At 38.3% G+C, this 16,993-nt stretch overlaps 2 protein-coding genes across 6 annotated transcripts in view; both read right to left on the bottom strand.

Moving 5' to 3' along the window:
* Positions 1-8,104, bottom strand: part of unc80 (unc-80 homolog (C. elegans)) — a 70,035-nt gene extending 61,931 nt beyond the window's left edge. Inside the window, exons 1-7 of the mRNA XM_030156027.1 lie at positions 7,849-8,104; positions 5,414-5,462; positions 4,908-5,064; positions 3,923-4,263; positions 3,021-3,144; positions 2,853-2,917; positions 2,444-2,586 (exon numbers count right to left, since the gene is read on the bottom strand). Coding sequence (XP_030011887.1) covers positions 2,444-2,586; positions 2,853-2,917; positions 3,021-3,144; positions 3,923-4,263; positions 4,908-5,064; positions 5,414-5,462; positions 7,849-7,940 — 971 coding nt within the window. The 5' untranslated portion in view covers positions 7,941-8,104. The remainder of the gene's footprint in view (positions 1-2,443; positions 2,587-2,852; positions 2,918-3,020; positions 3,145-3,922; positions 4,264-4,907; positions 5,065-5,413; positions 5,463-7,848) is intronic.
* A 1,737-nt stretch (positions 8,105-9,841) lies between these two features.
* The window catches only part of LOC115434311 (microtubule-associated protein tau-like), a 97,468-nt gene continuing 90,316 nt past the window's right edge, over positions 9,842-16,993 (bottom strand). For all 5 annotated transcript variants that reach the window (XM_030156215.1, XM_030156208.1, XM_030156232.1 and 2 more), the window contains 5 exons: positions 15,978-16,070; positions 15,348-15,440; positions 13,620-13,701; positions 12,642-12,754; positions 9,842-11,623 (listed from right to left, as the gene is read on the bottom strand). In XM_030156215.1, coding sequence (XP_030012075.1) covers positions 11,414-11,623; positions 12,642-12,754; positions 13,620-13,701; positions 15,348-15,440; positions 15,978-16,070 — 591 coding nt within the window. In that variant the 3' untranslated portion in view covers positions 9,842-11,413. The remainder of the gene's footprint in view (positions 11,624-12,641; positions 12,755-13,619; positions 13,702-15,347; positions 15,441-15,977; positions 16,071-16,993) is intronic.

The raw sequence follows: 16,993 nt of genomic DNA, 5'->3' as shown, positions 1-16,993 counted from the left end.
CATTAAACTAAAATCCCAGGCAGCGGAAAATGACCCCATTGGTTGTCTTGAAAAAAATGGCAAAGATGACAGAAGCCAAAAAAAAGCCAAAAAAAAATTTGTATCACCTACATTTGATTGAAAGATGACAGTATAGGCTGAGGTAGCATTTGAAGGGAAATATGGCCTGAGTCTGTTAAATATGGTTACGTATAATGACAATAAAAAAGGACTGAAACTACAAGAGAGCTTGAAACCGTCAACTATGGAACATCAACAGGAATCTTAAAAGCTTTCTCAACTTGTGTGTTTACCTGAGCTAACAGTCACTCAGGACATTTTAACATAATATTCGTCAATTTATCATTACTGTTCAGTCATGCTTCTAATGACATTTTCTGGAAATTACAAGTACATAGGGTGCAGCGGTGTTTCTTTAAGCACTGTTTGCCACCTACCAAGCCAGTCAACCTGTCTAACCTATGCCAAAGCAAGCTAAGCCCGACAGTGAAGACAGAACTATGCCAGACGTGCCGCAAGCAGACCAAATCAAGCCAGGCCGTGTCATGCCAAGTCAGGGGACACTGCCAGCATTAGACATGTAGCACATTACTTCAGCATAATTACCCTGGTTATGTAGCTCTGCTAATGCTCAAGCAAGACATGGCTCTGTGTGTCTGTGTCTGCATGTGTGTTTGCTGACTGAAGAGACAGCACTGCTTAGAGCAACACATTACACAGGGGAAGGAGGAGCTATTCATATACACTGGCTCATACAAGCTAGTGGAGCAAGCCGTGCTGTGCAGTGTGTTCGACAGACGGTGCTGCAGGGCTAAATGTTTAGCCATCAACAAGATGATGCCACCAGCCCTGTGTCAGTGCGGGTCACTTGTAAATCACTGCACTGCTTCAACGCACAACTGGTGTCACACTTTGTGTAGGCAGTGTGTGCACTGCAATCACTATGAAGCTATATCGCAATAAGACCTGCATATGTAGCAAGATGCTGTCAAATATGAACGCCAGATATTTTTGGTGTAGATCCTTCAAAATGAGCAGTTTTGTCATTTGAAATCAAGTGGTGTCATGAAAAAAGAGTAATCCCTCTACTGCACACTACAGTAGCTCAAACTGCTTCAGACCAAAGATGTTAATGGTTCACAAGCACACATTTAATAATCCAGTCAGCCTGTCCGGTCCATTATCCATGTGGACATAAACAAATGAACAAATTACATTTATTTGTATTGATTACAAATCTATTTTGTATGGTTGATTCACACATTTACACATATTTTATCTATGGCTTATATTATTATAACTTATATTATGAATATTAAGCAGCAAGATATCAGTGTTTTATTTCTTTTGACCGATTTCCCCAAGTCTTTGTGATATGAATGAAAGCATCAATCAATCATTTGTGTGAAATGTCATGTGACAACAACAATAGACCTGTTGATTTTTAGTCCTATTGTTTAGCATGATACACAAAAAATATAAAGATAATGAAGTGTAGGACAGTGTTGTGACCAACAAGGAGACACACACATTTAGCTAATTTATTTACATATTTTAAAAACCTCCCTATATGGTTTATGCTTTGTATTTCATGTGACATCTGTACATGTATGTTTGTTTAACTGTGCTGCTGCCACCTTTGCCAGGACACTGCTATAAAAGACATTTTTCATCTCAAGCTTCATCTTAGCTTAACTAGAGATATAAACACAGCCAGAGGACACCATGTTAGATATACTGAAGTCACACAGGCTATAGATGAAGCTCCAGGTGATGCTGATTCATTACTGTTTCCAAACTGTCGCAAATTTGCTTCATCACCAGTGTGAGCAATTTTGGTGTGAATGTTTGTGGGTCTTTTCATCTTATTTATTCATGATGTGCCCTCTATGTAAAGGTCTTAAGATGTAATTTGTAATTACATCCTTCTACAGCTTGGATTGTGTGTCTGAAATTTATAAAATGCATAATTTAATGTCATTTTAGTTTCAAATAAGACATTTTTATCCCTAGGTTAAAGCTGAAGAAAAACAAGAACCATAAGTTGAATCACACGTGTCCTCTATCCTTGTGTCATGATCAGACGGTCAAAAATGTCTTTGTGCTCTTTCTGTGACCCTCACCTTTGGCCACAAAGGTGATCAGCTCATCTTCCATTAAATCAAGGTGTTTTAAAGGAGGTAGATGGATTCAATATGCTACCCCCGGCTTTAACTACTAACTGCTGTTAAAATTCTGTTACACATAACTCTACTGCCAACTTCCAACAGGAAGTCAGTGGAGCTTTGGATCATTTACTATATGATACCTCCACCTCCTCCTGCCCATGGGAGTGTGATCCTTCACCACAGATCCAACATCAGTAATGAAAGATTCATGCAAAACCAAAGGCTACCTGTCAGTGATTTGTAGAGAACAAAGTGAATGTATTGATGCTTCTCACTTTTTCTTTGAAGGGCCTTTGACCGGTGGGGCTTGTTGGGAGGGGCCGCCTTTCTCTATTGAGTTACCACGGCGACAACTCTTCTCTCCAGCCACAGGGGAGGATGAATCTGATTGGACAGCTTCGCAAACCACCTGGAAACCCTGCGAAATGGAGAAAGGGCAGATCAATGTAAAGATAAGAGCAAGGCTGCTTATAATTAAAGGCTTTGAGGTTGGAGCGAGGGTTCTGTCATGACCCTGGCTAACCATGCTAATGCTCCCTGATGGCTGGTGTTAATGAATATAACCAGCCGACCCATGGGAGACCACTGACAGGGGGAGGGGAAGAGCTTCCCTCTTCATATTTCATCAACCAGGGACAGTTGATGCAAAGCCTGACAAGATCAGAGCTAAAAACGTTCCCTCACCATGGGACCTGGGTTTGCAGATCCACAGGGGCTGCACTGGTTGTTGACTGGGGAGTTCCTCTTCGCTGTTGAGACAAAAGCATGGCAGATTACATGTTTTCGTTAAGAGCATAAAAAAAGAAAAAGCTTAAAGGGTTTCACTTCAGTTAGTAATGGTTTTTTTTTTACCCGTCACAATGTTTCTGACAGGTTTGATGAGTGCAGTAAAGGCAGGGATGTCAGGCTGCCGGTGCTCCCACATCGGCTGCCAAATCACCAAACCACTGGCTAGTCGGAAAGTCAGATCTGACTCCTGCAAAATATGCATTTTTTTAACACATTTTCAAACAGTTGAAGCTTGAACCAACTTATGAAACCTGATCATCAACGTCTATGATCTGAGCTTGGATGTCATCATGCTATAACCGCTATAACACAACTGCTAACAAGATACAGTGATGTATTGTGTGTTTACAAAACAATGTTATCCCAACGGTACTGTAACATGACCCTTGTATCCCTTTACACACAGATCAATAGGCACAGGACAGGTGTGGGTATGTGTATAAACAACTGTAATTTGGTTTGAGTTGTGCTGCTAGCATTAACATCTGCCAAATATTGATCATTTCATTCTGAATATAAAGAACTACTAACAAAGATATATAATTTGTCCAAAAACATAATTCTTTGTATAACAATAAATGTCTAAATTGCACAGTGGTCCTGTGCACAGGCAGGTTTTGTGTCAGAAGTGGGTTAGGTTAATCTGTATTTCACCACCAGGTAAGGGAAAGTATATAATAAACAAACAGATATGAGATCAGTGGATTAAACTGCATAAACTTTCATGAACTTTTGGCAAAATTACATAAAAATTAAACCCCTCCCCCAAAACATCATATGTAAGACTATTTATTATCTGATATTTACTTAAAGAAATTTTTCACAAACTTATGATATGAACCAAATAACTGGTGGACTGAACTGAGGACAGAAATTGACTTTACACAAAAAATAGCAATAACTGGGATTGCTCCTAAAGTTCTCTGACAAGTTCAAGCAGACACATGTCTGTCACCGGTCCAGACCTTGATGCGATGAATAAGCGGAGCAAACAGGAACACAAACAGCTCCACGGTGGCCATGCTCTTGTGAAACAGCTTGGTACGAGTGTGCTCGTCTTCTTCCAGCAGAGAGCCACTGTGCTGGGGCCCCGACCCTCCCAGGGCTGAGCTCGAGCAGGAGCTGGGAGCCCCAGGTGACAGGCCCTGGTTCCCTACGGGCTGGAGGAAGGCACTGCTGCTGCTGCCTGCCGACCAGCCGTGGCCCAGGCTGGGCTCGTGGTTGCACTCCTGGGCAGCGTCCAGCAACATCCAGTGCAGCGTGTGGAGCAGCTTGGTCTCAGCCACGCCCAGTTTGTCCTGGTGGCCTGTCAGAGGTCACATGGCAGGTGTTAGATGGAGCTTGATGTAGCTCTTCATGGGCAACAGGAAAGTGATACTGATTGGCTTTTATTCCAAGGTGAGAGGCAATGAAATACAAGTACTTTGTTAGTTTGCTTAGTTAAAGTTTAATTAGTTGTCATCAATTGTCAGAGCAACTTCTTCTTTTACTTCATACACTTTAGCACAAATATTTGTACTTTCTGTCTGCTCCTCCAACGTCCAATCCCAATGACTTCTTTAATAATATATTAGAAAAAGACTTAAAGTTATGAAAAAGACACAATCAAGAAATTATCAGGTAACCATGTAATGCCATTATTCTTATTAAACACTGAACTATTGGTGCCACTACAAAGCACCAACTGCAATTAAATTTTGACATCTTATATGCTAAATCATATATCACACAAATAAAACTGAAGAATTCTTCAAACATTAATAATAATTTTGTTTACAAAATTATTTAATCAAATCTCTAACTTGAAAAACAAGAAAACCACTTGCTAAAGACTTCAGTGTAAAACTGGAGTGAACTGGGAATTCTTCTGTAGTTGTCCCACATGAGGAACCTGGACAACCTCAGCCTGTAGCCTAAAGCTATTGTAATGAATGCCCTGTATGTACTTACCCAGCTTGTTCCTGTTGGACAGCAGGATGGAGGTGCAGTGGAGTACATGAGGCAACGCTGCCTGGACGAGCTCCCAGCGAGAGATGCTCTGGATGGCCTCTGACAGGGCAGGTGACAGGCCGTGGAGCTTATTTTCCACCAGCACCCGCTCAAAGGACTGGGGAGGCAGCCAGAGAGAAGGAGAAAAGAGACATCAGCAGGGAACTAAAGCGTCTTTCAGTGACTAGCTAAATGTCCCACATGGCCCCAGGCGAGGCAGCGCCTGTGGGGACACAGTGGCAGCTCTGTTTAGATCCAAAGGGATCTGGAAAAGCGTCATTATAAATATGAGTTTCCAAAGGTTGAGCTCCTGGGTAATAGGAGGAAGCAAGGGGGGGAAAACTAATTTGCTAAATGTAAAATGAAGAGCGCAGTTGATTTGCAGGTGCATTAAGGTAAAAACAGATTACTGTGTAGGAAGCGATTATTTCCCATCATCACGCACATGGCATTATGAAATGACTTACCACACAAGATGCTTCATACTGCTTTCCCAACTTTGGCCGCAGAAATGCACTACAGAAATAGAAAAATATGTAAATGAAAAGTGGCAAGAAAACATCCGTGACATTTACAGTGTTCCCTCTCCAATAGCAGATTATGCTTTAACTAAGAATAAACTGTGGCTACACATACATAAGGGATCACTGTCCACAGATGCACTTTTTGTTTATCTGACCCACTTCCTGGGGAAAAGGGGTTCAAGCACCAGGGTGTTAGAACCCTATTGTTTTTGCTCAGAATTTTGTTAATCTTCCAATTAGTAACAGTAAACAGACAGTAGGGACTGAAGTGAACATGATGCAAAGATAAAATATTAATAAAAGGAAATTTAAATTTATTCAGGACGTCTTCTGGGCAACAACAGGAAATTGGAATATACATGAATGAATATTGCTGAATAACGCAAACCATCGTTTGCATATTTAACTGCTTAACATCCATGGTAATCTTATATGGAGTTGCATGAGCAGATCTACAGTTTTTTCACAAAAGAATGAAAACACACTCTTCAAACCTGCTTGCTGATTTTTGACTTGATCCTTTGCTAAACTCTCTGATTTTATACTTTGGTATTTAATAGCATAGAGTTGTTTATGGATAAAACACTAACTCAACCGAATGACCTTCAAATGGTATGACAGTTCACACTCTTGTCAGCCATGGGTTATTCAACATACAAAAACTGGTCTGATATTACCACTAAGGGGTTCATTAAAGTGTTTTGTAACAGATTTCAAACATCATATATATATATATATATATATATATATATATATATATATATATATATATATATATATATATACATATATATATATAAAAACACACACAGAATATAGGTCTGAGAGCCGTCATATCAGTTGAGAATAAACTAGACCAAATGGTGGTGCTGTAAGAAGTGTCTATAGTTATATCCTTAGGTGAGGGCTTTAGCAGTTGAATTTGTACTATGTGAATGAAATATACTAACTGTTAGGTCACCTCATAGACTTTGCAACATTTATCCTAAAGCTTCTGGGTTCAATTTCAAGCCTGGGAAACTATATTAATTACTTTATTTTATATTGGATTTTTTTTTTATATTCATTTCCTCTTCATCAGAAGAGAATTCACTATCAGTTTTACGGTTTCAGAGGACTTCAGAATCAATCTACCCACTGTGACATTTCCAACCATAATAGTGGTAAACTGATTTGTCTGTTAATTACTGAACTTCCTGTTCGGTCCCTAAGGAAACAGAGGACTTGAAGGCTGTGTGGAACCCAACCTGTTTCCTGAGAACTGCAGAATAAACTTCTCAGTATTGTGAATACAAAGGATCCCACAGTACCTCAATTTGGCCCACCCAGTACTTATTGTTAAAACTTAAATTAACTTTCTTTCCTAAGAATAAATTGCCTCGATTTCTGCAATTTCTGCAACTTCTTTACCTCCACTGGATTATTGTGATCTGCTCCTTACAGAAGCTGAATACTGTGTACCACTTTGCCTTACATTTCATTACTGGTTGCGGAAATCGCACACTCTGCTTCTCTTACTAATTTGCCATCTCACTGGGCTTTTATATAAAACTCTCTCTCTTGGACTGGTTCCGTTTTCTTTTTGTACACACAGACATTAAAACCAAAATCAATATGGTCTGTGCTCTCAGAGTATTCTACAAATGTTGGTCCCCAGAGTTAAATACCTTAAGTTGGCCCTTTTCTTCCTGGAATATTGTACAGAAAGAATCTGAAACTGTCAGAGCTGGTTACTGTAGAACTTGTACCTGTTTTATCATTGATTGTTTATTGCATTTAATGGTGCATTTGTTGATTTGTAGTGGGTGGAATTCCTTGTCTTGACAATTTATGCTGCACTTTTGATAAGACATAATTAAAAAACAAAATTTATCTGCATAGTTATAAGAATATCATCATTGTGACAATAACTGTCATTCATTAATCTTGTGATAAATTAACGATGGTGTCCAATAATATCTATTTAATATTCTGTGCTGAATACATCCCCCCTCCCTTCCCTTTCTTGTTTACCCTTGCTTCATGACATCTTTGTCCTCATCAATATCACAACCCCTTTTGCTTGTTTCCATGTAAATGCGCTTTACAGGTGCATCACCAAATAGTCTGCACCCCTCTTCATTCACAACCCCTGCAAAAACCATCCTCCATTTACACCAGTAAATGAAAGCAGTCAACTCACAGATGCACTTGCATGACACCCTTCACTGGCTGGAATATAATAAGGTAATTCATCTATTTTGACGCCTTATTGGACCAGAACCACGTCTGTCTGTTTCATTTGTCTGGCAGGGACTTGAATACCACCGCTGTCAATTCGCCCTCTCTGTTTCCTGGCAATGGCAAAACACCTGTTATCAATTTGCACACTGACTAACCTGGTTTGCCTCCATAGGAAGGTCTGAATCGGGAACGGTATCCCCTTCCCGCACTCGGGCTCGTTTTCATCCAGGCTTTTCCTCTTCACCATTTTGCCCGACCTGCTTCAGCCTGCCTGGCCGGACTGCCTGTGTGCGACCACCGGGACGCGCGGCGGCGGCGGCTGCAGCTGCTGGCTCTGCCCAGGTGACCAGCGAGAGATTTTCACTCACGACATGATTGGCTTCGTCCTGCGTAAAATGGCTGCAAGTGTCGGTCGGTCGGTGTCTACAGAGCTGGAGAGAGAGAGAGAGAGAGAGAGAGAGAGAGAGAGAGAGAGAGAGAGAGAGAGAGAGAGAAGGGGAGGGAGAGAGGGGTGGAGGGTGGGTAGGGGGAGATGGAGGGGGAGCGTTCTGATTTCAGCACCTCCCTCACCGGACAGCGACTGTTGATCGACGTGCTAATTCATCGGCGGCGGAGCTTAAAGACGCAGTGCACATACAGCTGCACCAGATGTTTGCCCTCATCCAGTGTTAGAAGAAACCAACACAGACCCCTTCCCATAGACATTGGTGGACATCCATGTGGTGAATATGAGATTCATGAGAGATAATCCCCTTAGAAAAGCTCAACAGGTTGTTTAATAACCTATGTGAAAGACAGTGTGAAATCAAGATAATATACACACAGAGCCGAGCAACAAGTACAAAAAAAATCACACAAAATTACACCTAAGTCAGCTTCAGAAGTCCAACATTTAACATGATTCAGGCCAGAGGTACCCAAGAGTGTTAAATATTCATGGCTGAGCTGTAGCATAAGTATGGAAATACTCAGATGAATGACAAATGCACAATCCTCTCATTTAAAGGGGTATAGATATGGATTTCTCTCACTGTACACAGTTGAAAGTAAAACACAAATCTAGCCAATAAATCTATAAGCCTTAACAAAATGTCAGAACATTGTTATGCAAATTAAACATATTAACCCTAAAGAAGTGAACTGTGAAAACATTTTGATACATGAGTTTACAAATCGATAGGGAAAAGGTAACGGAATAATGGAAAACGTTGACAAATTTATTACCATGTGACGGTTAAATGCAACCAGTATATTTTAATATTACGAACATTTAGCTAGCCTTACAGCACTTTGAATAATTTTTTGTCTTCACATATGATGTAATTACTGTGTAAATAGCAATTACAACAATAACAGTAGTACATTTAACATTGATGACTACATACATACTTTCACTGAAACATGTAGCTTAAATGTAGTAGGTTAGTTAAACTAATAAGTTAAGCTAATTAGCATACTACCTTAGCACAAGCCGTTAACTCAACCTTGTGGTATAAAATCTTAAAATACTTAACATATATAATTGTTTCAGCAAACATATAAGGCAATTACTGAAATTTTATACCTAACAATAAATAAAAATAAATGTTTCATGTCGTATAGCAAATAGACACATTAGCTTAGCTTACAGACGTTAAGCCTGTAAAAAAGCGACTTCAGCCTATAGATGATGTGTGTTTTTGGAAAATTATTTAACGATTATTATTATTATTTACTTTTTTCCTTTTAACTTACATAATTCTGTTCAGCAACACGCATGAAAAAAAATATTTCCACCAAAAACAATCCCGTTAGTCACTTTTTGTTGCTAACTTCCTGTTAGCGTGCAACAAAAATTTCAGTTAATAACACAACGACCCCTAGTGGATTTATTAGCATATGTAAACCAAGACAGCACAGGCTAAACCCTAACAGTTTTCCAGACACAGTGACTCAAAATATGTAAATGGTTTAGTAGTAAAATAAAAATCAAGTTATAATATTGTGTTGTAATCTTATGAAAGATATCAAAGCAGTGTTGTAGATGAGTATTTATATATACATCATTAAACTAAGTGAAACATGAGAGACTGACATATTCACTACATTCTGAAGATGAATTTTAGCACAACAAACTTATACTGAAGAATTCAGAAACAGACAGCAGACCACTTTTTATTTTCTTTATTTCTGTCATCATCCTGTAGGAGCATTTGTCATCAGTATGTCTCAAACATTATTGGAAAGTGTGCACACATCTACATGGTCTTTTAAATACACTTACATAGACGAGGGGGGGGGGGGGGGTTTGAGAATAGGAAGCACAGAAAAACACTGGAGGGCCAACTGGGGATGGGGAGGGAGGAAGGGAGGGCAGAGGAGTTTCACAATGGTGAGCAGAGAATATGCAAGAACAGTTCTGTTTTTATTCTTTTTTTTTTTTCTTTTATCCTAAGAGCTGCAGGTTTTGGGTTGCTTCCATTCATCTTTTTCCTTTCTGTGAAGGTACAAGGCCAAAAACAGATGCACTTGTTTGCACACACACACAAAAACAAAGGCCTGGTAGTTGCTCTTTTATATGGAATGTTTTCATATAAAGCTTTCTATGTTCTTTATTCCGTCTGTACAACCCAGACTCTGCAGGAAGGTTAAAGGTCACAGGAGCATAAGGGGCCTCTTGGAATCACAGGTTGCAACCTTGAAAAGTACAGACACTAGATTTCACCCTGGCCATTTACACTCAATCAGAAACGTTTTAAGAGCTCCACGTAGATCTAATTTAATAATATTTCATTGCCATGCCAGCATAACAGCATTGTTGTAGCCTAACAAAACAGAGCTAATATAAAACTAACGCCTGAACAAGAAGAGCAGCCCATTGGTTTGCAGAAAAGAAAACTACTGAAAAGCTAGACTTTTAGCGCTTGACTCGACAGAACTGCAATGGTTATCCACATGTAAGTGCTAATAAGCCAGTGCAGCCACAGGGAAACGTACAAAACTGGAACATCTTCCACTACAGAGACAAATATAAAAAGAAAACAATTTTTTCAACAATTCAACACATTTCAGTAAAACATGGCATCAAAACCAACCAACAAACAAGAAAAAAAATCGCATTGTTTGACTCAGAAAGTCACTTTTTAGCAAACATGCTCATTGTGTCGTCAGCCATTCTTTTTCATATACACTTACACGCCATGTTTCGGCAAGTTAAGTCTCTCACACAGGTGTCTAGCGTCTAATAACTAGTAGCATTCAGTACCGCAGAATTTCTGGATGGACGTATGCATGTGTTTACTGTGAAGTTTATCCCCAAACAAGTGGAATGTGGTGATGCCTTTCATTGTAAAATCACTGTACAATCATAAAACCTTACACAAACATCCATTTAAACCTCACTGATGACTTAGCTTTCAGCGTTATCTAGAACAAAAAAAGTAAAAGTCCAGAGGCAAGCGATCAAAACTTAATGATAAAACAAATAAAGAGCGACCGGGAAAATCCCCTTTAAGTGATCAGGTAAAGAGTAAACTTCAGTTTTTAAAATCCCTCTGGCCGGGCTGGAGGGGTTGTTGATGGACAAGACAGTCAATCAGCTACAACTGTAGAACCTTGGGGAGCAAATGTGAGGGGAGAGAAATGCTGCAGTGAAGAACTTTAGGAAAACACTGGATGAGTGAATGTGACTGATGGGACAAGGAGCGGTGTGGATTGCTGAAGGGACCAGAGGCAGCTGGCTCATAAGCCCTGTTTAGCCAGCGCAGCAGTGACGTCCTGGGCCAGCGTGGACAGCTGCGGTGACTCCAGGAGGTTGATGCTGCCTGCTGAGGACAGGCGAGGGGAAGTACCGCCTGTTTCCAGCCCGGGCGAGTGGGTCACGATAATTTCGGCACCGTGGTCCACCCGGGCTTTGGCTGTTTCCCGGAACATCAGTTTGTGGCTTTCGATCTGGCAAGAGAGGAAAGTAATAAGTGTTTAACCTTGAGCCATTGGTTTTTACTGGGAATCATTTCAATGTAACACAAAACAATGGATTAGCCAAAAGCAGAAGATATCTTCAGACTCAAAACAGATAATAGATCAACAGTGATTATAACGTCACCACCTCACCTCTGATACTTTAACAGTTTCACAACAAACTGTGACTTTTTTGACTTGTAAAATTAACTGAAAAACATCACATATGTAAAAGATGCACCATTCATAGGAGATCATAAAGTTATCATTGGAAAAAATTAAATCTTACCAAGTGTATTTTTCTGATTTCTAGTTAAAATATCTCATCACACTTAAAATAAGATATAATCACCTAAAGAGTAACTTTTCAGTGAGATATAAGGACTTATTTTTAGACAATACATCTTGAAAATCTTATTTCAAGAAATCTTACCAAGATAATTTTCACTTGTTCCATTGGCAATTATTATTTTTTTGCTTAATTCAAGATTTTTTTGCTTAATTCAAACAAAAAAAATAGGTAATTACGTCTTATTTTAAGTGTGATGAGATATTTTGACTAGAAAAGAGAAAAATACACTTGGTGAGGTTTTGATTTTTGCAGTGCAATTGCTTCTTATCATTGACTGTAATGCAGTTATCCTGAAATGCGCTCCCTTCATGGGGCTCATCTTGATCTTTCTCTCTATTTATATTTAGTCTTTTGATTTGGACCATAAGAGCAGAGCGACTGAAAGAAGGTGTGCATTATAACATTCTGGTGTTTTTTCTCCCTGAGTCCAGCTCCTGCACTTTTAAATCTGAGAAACAGTATGACATCAGGTCCTATAATTTTGCACAAATATTGAATTAGACTAAAGAATGAAGTGAAGAAAAAGAGAGGCTGTAGATATAATGGTTGTCCACACAGTAAGAGGTAATGTAACACGGCTACATCTCTCTCAGCTCATACAGTCTGTACTAGATACACATATTAAGGGAGGATATCTAGGTGTAAATATCATTTTACCATGACATTCCCCCCTCCAGGCATGTGGCTGGCGTTGTCCAGGGACCCGACCTTGGACTGGGCTTTATCTTTAAAGTCCAGCTTCACATTCTCAATCCGCACATTTCCTCCCCCTGGGAGCGCAGCAACAAGAAGGAGAAGAAAAGCATGAAACCCACGGGGCATCACTGGCCTGCAGCCCAGCACTGATTCTTAGCAGAGCTGAGGGCAAACGGACTCAAGATGCACAGAGAAGGACATCGAGCTTCAAAACTGCACCAAAATACTGCAAACATACATGAGCTCTTTGGACTTTAGTGGAATAAAGGAAAACAGTATGGAATCTGAATTGTGTGAGAAACTAAATATGAAACATTTTGCTAGACCAAATCTTAAAAAGATGTGCATTTCATGTTGAGGGGTGGTTTTGTGGAATGGATTGGATCTAAATATAAAACAGTGAGAAAACATCACAAAATTGAAAAAAAAAAGTATAAAAACTTTATTTTCCAGAGATATAGTAACAATGAACACAAGTGCAACAGCAATAGTTATTAATGTGATGTAATCATTTGTTGTCTTTTTTTGTAATCTACCGACTGACCTATTCTCTATATGGACTGTATTCATTAGCTGATTAGCCAAGTCGTGTAAAATTGGGGTTGGGCAATATAAGCTCAGCTTCTTCCTGCACCCTTTTTGACATAAAGTATTGTTAAAGAGCCATAATGAAATTGCTACACATTTGTATAATGTTTCTTTTGTTTTTTGGTTGATTTATTTCTACATATTGGAGTGCCCTTTAATATCTGAATTTCTTTTGCCCACTTATGTTCAAAATAAAGTCTATCTATATCTATATATCTCATAAAATTTAATCTTTTCATAATGACATAAACAGAGCCATTTATGTAAGTGTGTTTACATTGAAAGAGCTTATTTTTTGTTGGTGAATGCAGCCAGACCTCATAAAATGCAGTGTTGTAGTGTGTACATTACCTGGCCTGTGGTGGATGTTGGACATGGAGCCACATTTGGAGGTGACATGGCTTAAGTCGATCTTCTTAGACTGGATCTGGACCTGTGGGCAGCAGTGGTGTTATGTATTATTTATTGTAAGAGAAGAAAGCTATATCCTCAAACAGTTTTTCTTGAAATGTATAGAAAAGCTGATATATGGTCTGTGGCTGAAATGTACTGGGATGGAAAAGATCACAAGTGGTTACAAATGAGGTTAGTCTGGGGAAGAAATGGTCATGTGATGAAGAGGATGAAGGCAGATTGAGCCAATCAATGGTCAGGATGACAGATGCTATTTCCCTAGAGGGAGGTCAACAAGTACAAACACTGAACCCACAGATACGAGCACATCACAGAACACATCACACAAGCACTACAGTATATGATACTACAGGGAGCACATGATTCACTTTAAATGTGTTGTTCACGGGTGATGTGAATTAATGGAAGTATACGTTGTTAGAAAGACACAGATATAGAACACGACTACACAAGACATACTGTATGTTATGCGTCAGGTTTGTTGTCGTACAAAATGAGTGTGTATTTATTTATCAATGTGCAATAAACAGTTAGTGTAGACAAAAAACCTTCAATTTCACAGACACATTCATGCCTAAAATGAATTTAAATTAGAAGTACGGAGCTAATTTCCTGCCAGAACCAATTTTACAAATGTCCTGTTGTCAAACCAAAAAATACAGTGTTGTTTGCAAATGAAATATGATACTTTTTTTTTTTTTTTTTTAATTACAATTTCCTCGCAAATGTCAGTGTCCTCCAGGACTGCAGGTGGCACCATAACTTGGTTTCACAGGGTTAACTATACCAGTGTTTATTCTGCACCAGAAACCTCATTTACAGTATGAAAGTATGTGAAAATAACAAGTTAACAGTTTCTGGGATTTAGTCAAAATAATGTTACCCTCAGTTTTACTTTTTACATAAAATAAATAGAAGATAAATTCAATAAGCACAGCTTTTACATGTGCAATACAACTAAAACAACTGAGCAGGCTAATATTAGCTAGCGAGCTAGGTGAAATAACACAAAGAGGAATTTAATTAAAAAACTAGAAAGATTTAGCTGTTTTTAGGAAATACTCTTGGCTGAAGCCCCAAAGACAAGAAAATGTAGCCAATTATAGAATTCATTTGCACCATATTTAATATATTCTTCACAAACACCAAGAAAAATGTATTTCATTATTAAAGGTCAAACTACAGAACTAGTAAAACAAAAGATCACATAATTTCATTTTAATATAAAAAACATTTTTTCCCCCCAAGCATAGAATACTTCAAGTTTCTGGTGCGTTATTTGGATTTAACCAGAGTTTAGTCTAACAACAGCTCTTGACTCATTAACTCATAGTGCCACCTTTTGTTGTGGAGGATGAATTCTTCAGGATATTTGTGACAAGATCAACACAAACATGATGCAAAGACGGGGCCAAAAGTCATATGATTATTTTGTTTTTGTAAGATATGATTTTTTGTTCTTGGGCATGTTGTAGTTCATTCTGAAGCATGATGTATTAGTAATATTCATTTGGTAATTGATTTGGATTAGAAAACCACACTGTGTTTGTTCCTGAATCATAGGGCATTTGTAAACCACATTTTATTTGTTTGTTGGAGTTTGGTAGGAAATGAGCTCCTCAGAGACGTCTCTGATGTGGACATGACTTTTGTGGAATCACTCACGTTTCCCCCGCCTGCTGTGTGCTGCAATTTGTCCAGGGAGCCACATTTAGCCTGAACGTGGCTAAAGTCCAGTTTAACACTTGGAATCATGACCTGGGGATGACAGGGTACCTTCTTTATATAAACAAACATGGCCGCTTCAAGTAGAGGAGAGAGATTATAGGAAAAAAAAACAAAACATAATAAATAATAAAAGTGTCCCAATTTTAATTCTCGACTTATCAATCTGTCAGCACTCGCCGAGAGCCTTTGAGTTCTTGATCTAGCAGAAAGTGAAGCTTTTGAGCTGGGATAAAGGCTTTTATCAGTGTGCAGTCTTGTAGAACTGTAGTCTACTGTAGCTTGAAGCAGTTTTAAAGAATATTAATCCACACAATTTATACAGACTTTAAACAAAAAACAACAAAACATCACTTATAACAGGGAAACAAGCAACTTTACTTCTTGGCTAATAAAGAAGTAACATACACTTTGGAAATAACCCTGCAAGCCAATGACAGACAAACAGATTGGCAGACAGATGGACAGATAAAAGTAGCATGAGACAGCGCTATGAAAGCCCCAGCTGAAAAGAGAAAGTAAGAACGTAGAGCAGCAGGTAAAAGAAAGAAAAGAGAAAGGCGTACATACATTGCCTCCTTTGGGCGTGTGCTTCAGATTATCCTTGGAGCCGCACTTTGACTGAACATGACTGAAGTCCAGCTTCTCGCTTAAAATTTGAACCTAAAACAAAGTTGGATAAAAAAAGAAAAAAAAAAAAAAGAAAATACTATATGTGCCTCATTTAAGTCAAGTGTGCAATGGATGGATCAATGTGTCATCACATGCATTAACATTTAAAATGTGATTAGATTTACAGTATTCTTCCTCAGTGTAAAGATCGAAGAAAAAGAATCTGCAGTTGTCAATCAGGTTACTTTTTATTTATCTGACAGCAACTTTTTAATGAGGACTTTTAGGTAGCACTTTGCATTTCAGCTTGATTTTTACATGGTAATTGTCATGTGAGCTGTAAGGGTCTCCCATAGCAGCAGCACATGTATAAACCATTCCAAATAAAATGAATAAATAACCAAAGCAGTGGGAGAACATTTGATAACATAATAATAAAACATTTGGAAATGATCAAAGTGATAAACTGGTCTTATCAATAGGTTAATACCACCAAAAAAAGTTTGGGCTACATAATAAAACAATCACGATAACTATTACAACATAATGATATATTGTGATATTTATCATTTGCTTTTGTCTTCAGGGTTTGTTCAGATTGTCAGCTGAAACACAAAGCATTTCTACATTTTATTTCACTCTTGCATTAATTTTGAACCAACATTTGATCATATTCATATATTTTCATATTATTCTTGTTTTCATTATTGTTCCTCTAGATTTTTTCAATGATCAGTAATTGTTCACCAAGTTCTGACACTAAAAAAAGAGTTGAAAACCACACTTTCACCAATATAAGATGGTAACTACCAATTATATTTTTACTACGAAAGTAACTTATTATTATTATTATTATTATTATTATTATTATTATTATTATTATTATTATTATTATTATGAAAACACCATTATCAGGTTATGGATAAATGTAGATTTTCTGCAACATACTGCTTGTCACTTTTGTAGTTTCATAT

This window comes from Sphaeramia orbicularis, chromosome 2 (genome assembly GCF_902148855.1).
Source record: "Sphaeramia orbicularis chromosome 2, fSphaOr1.1, whole genome shotgun sequence".
In the NCBI taxonomy this organism is placed as follows: Eukaryota; Metazoa; Chordata; class Actinopteri; order Kurtiformes; family Apogonidae; genus Sphaeramia; species Sphaeramia orbicularis.
The sequence above is the reverse complement of the archived record's forward strand: the minus strand, read 5'-3'. Positions and strand labels throughout refer to the sequence as shown.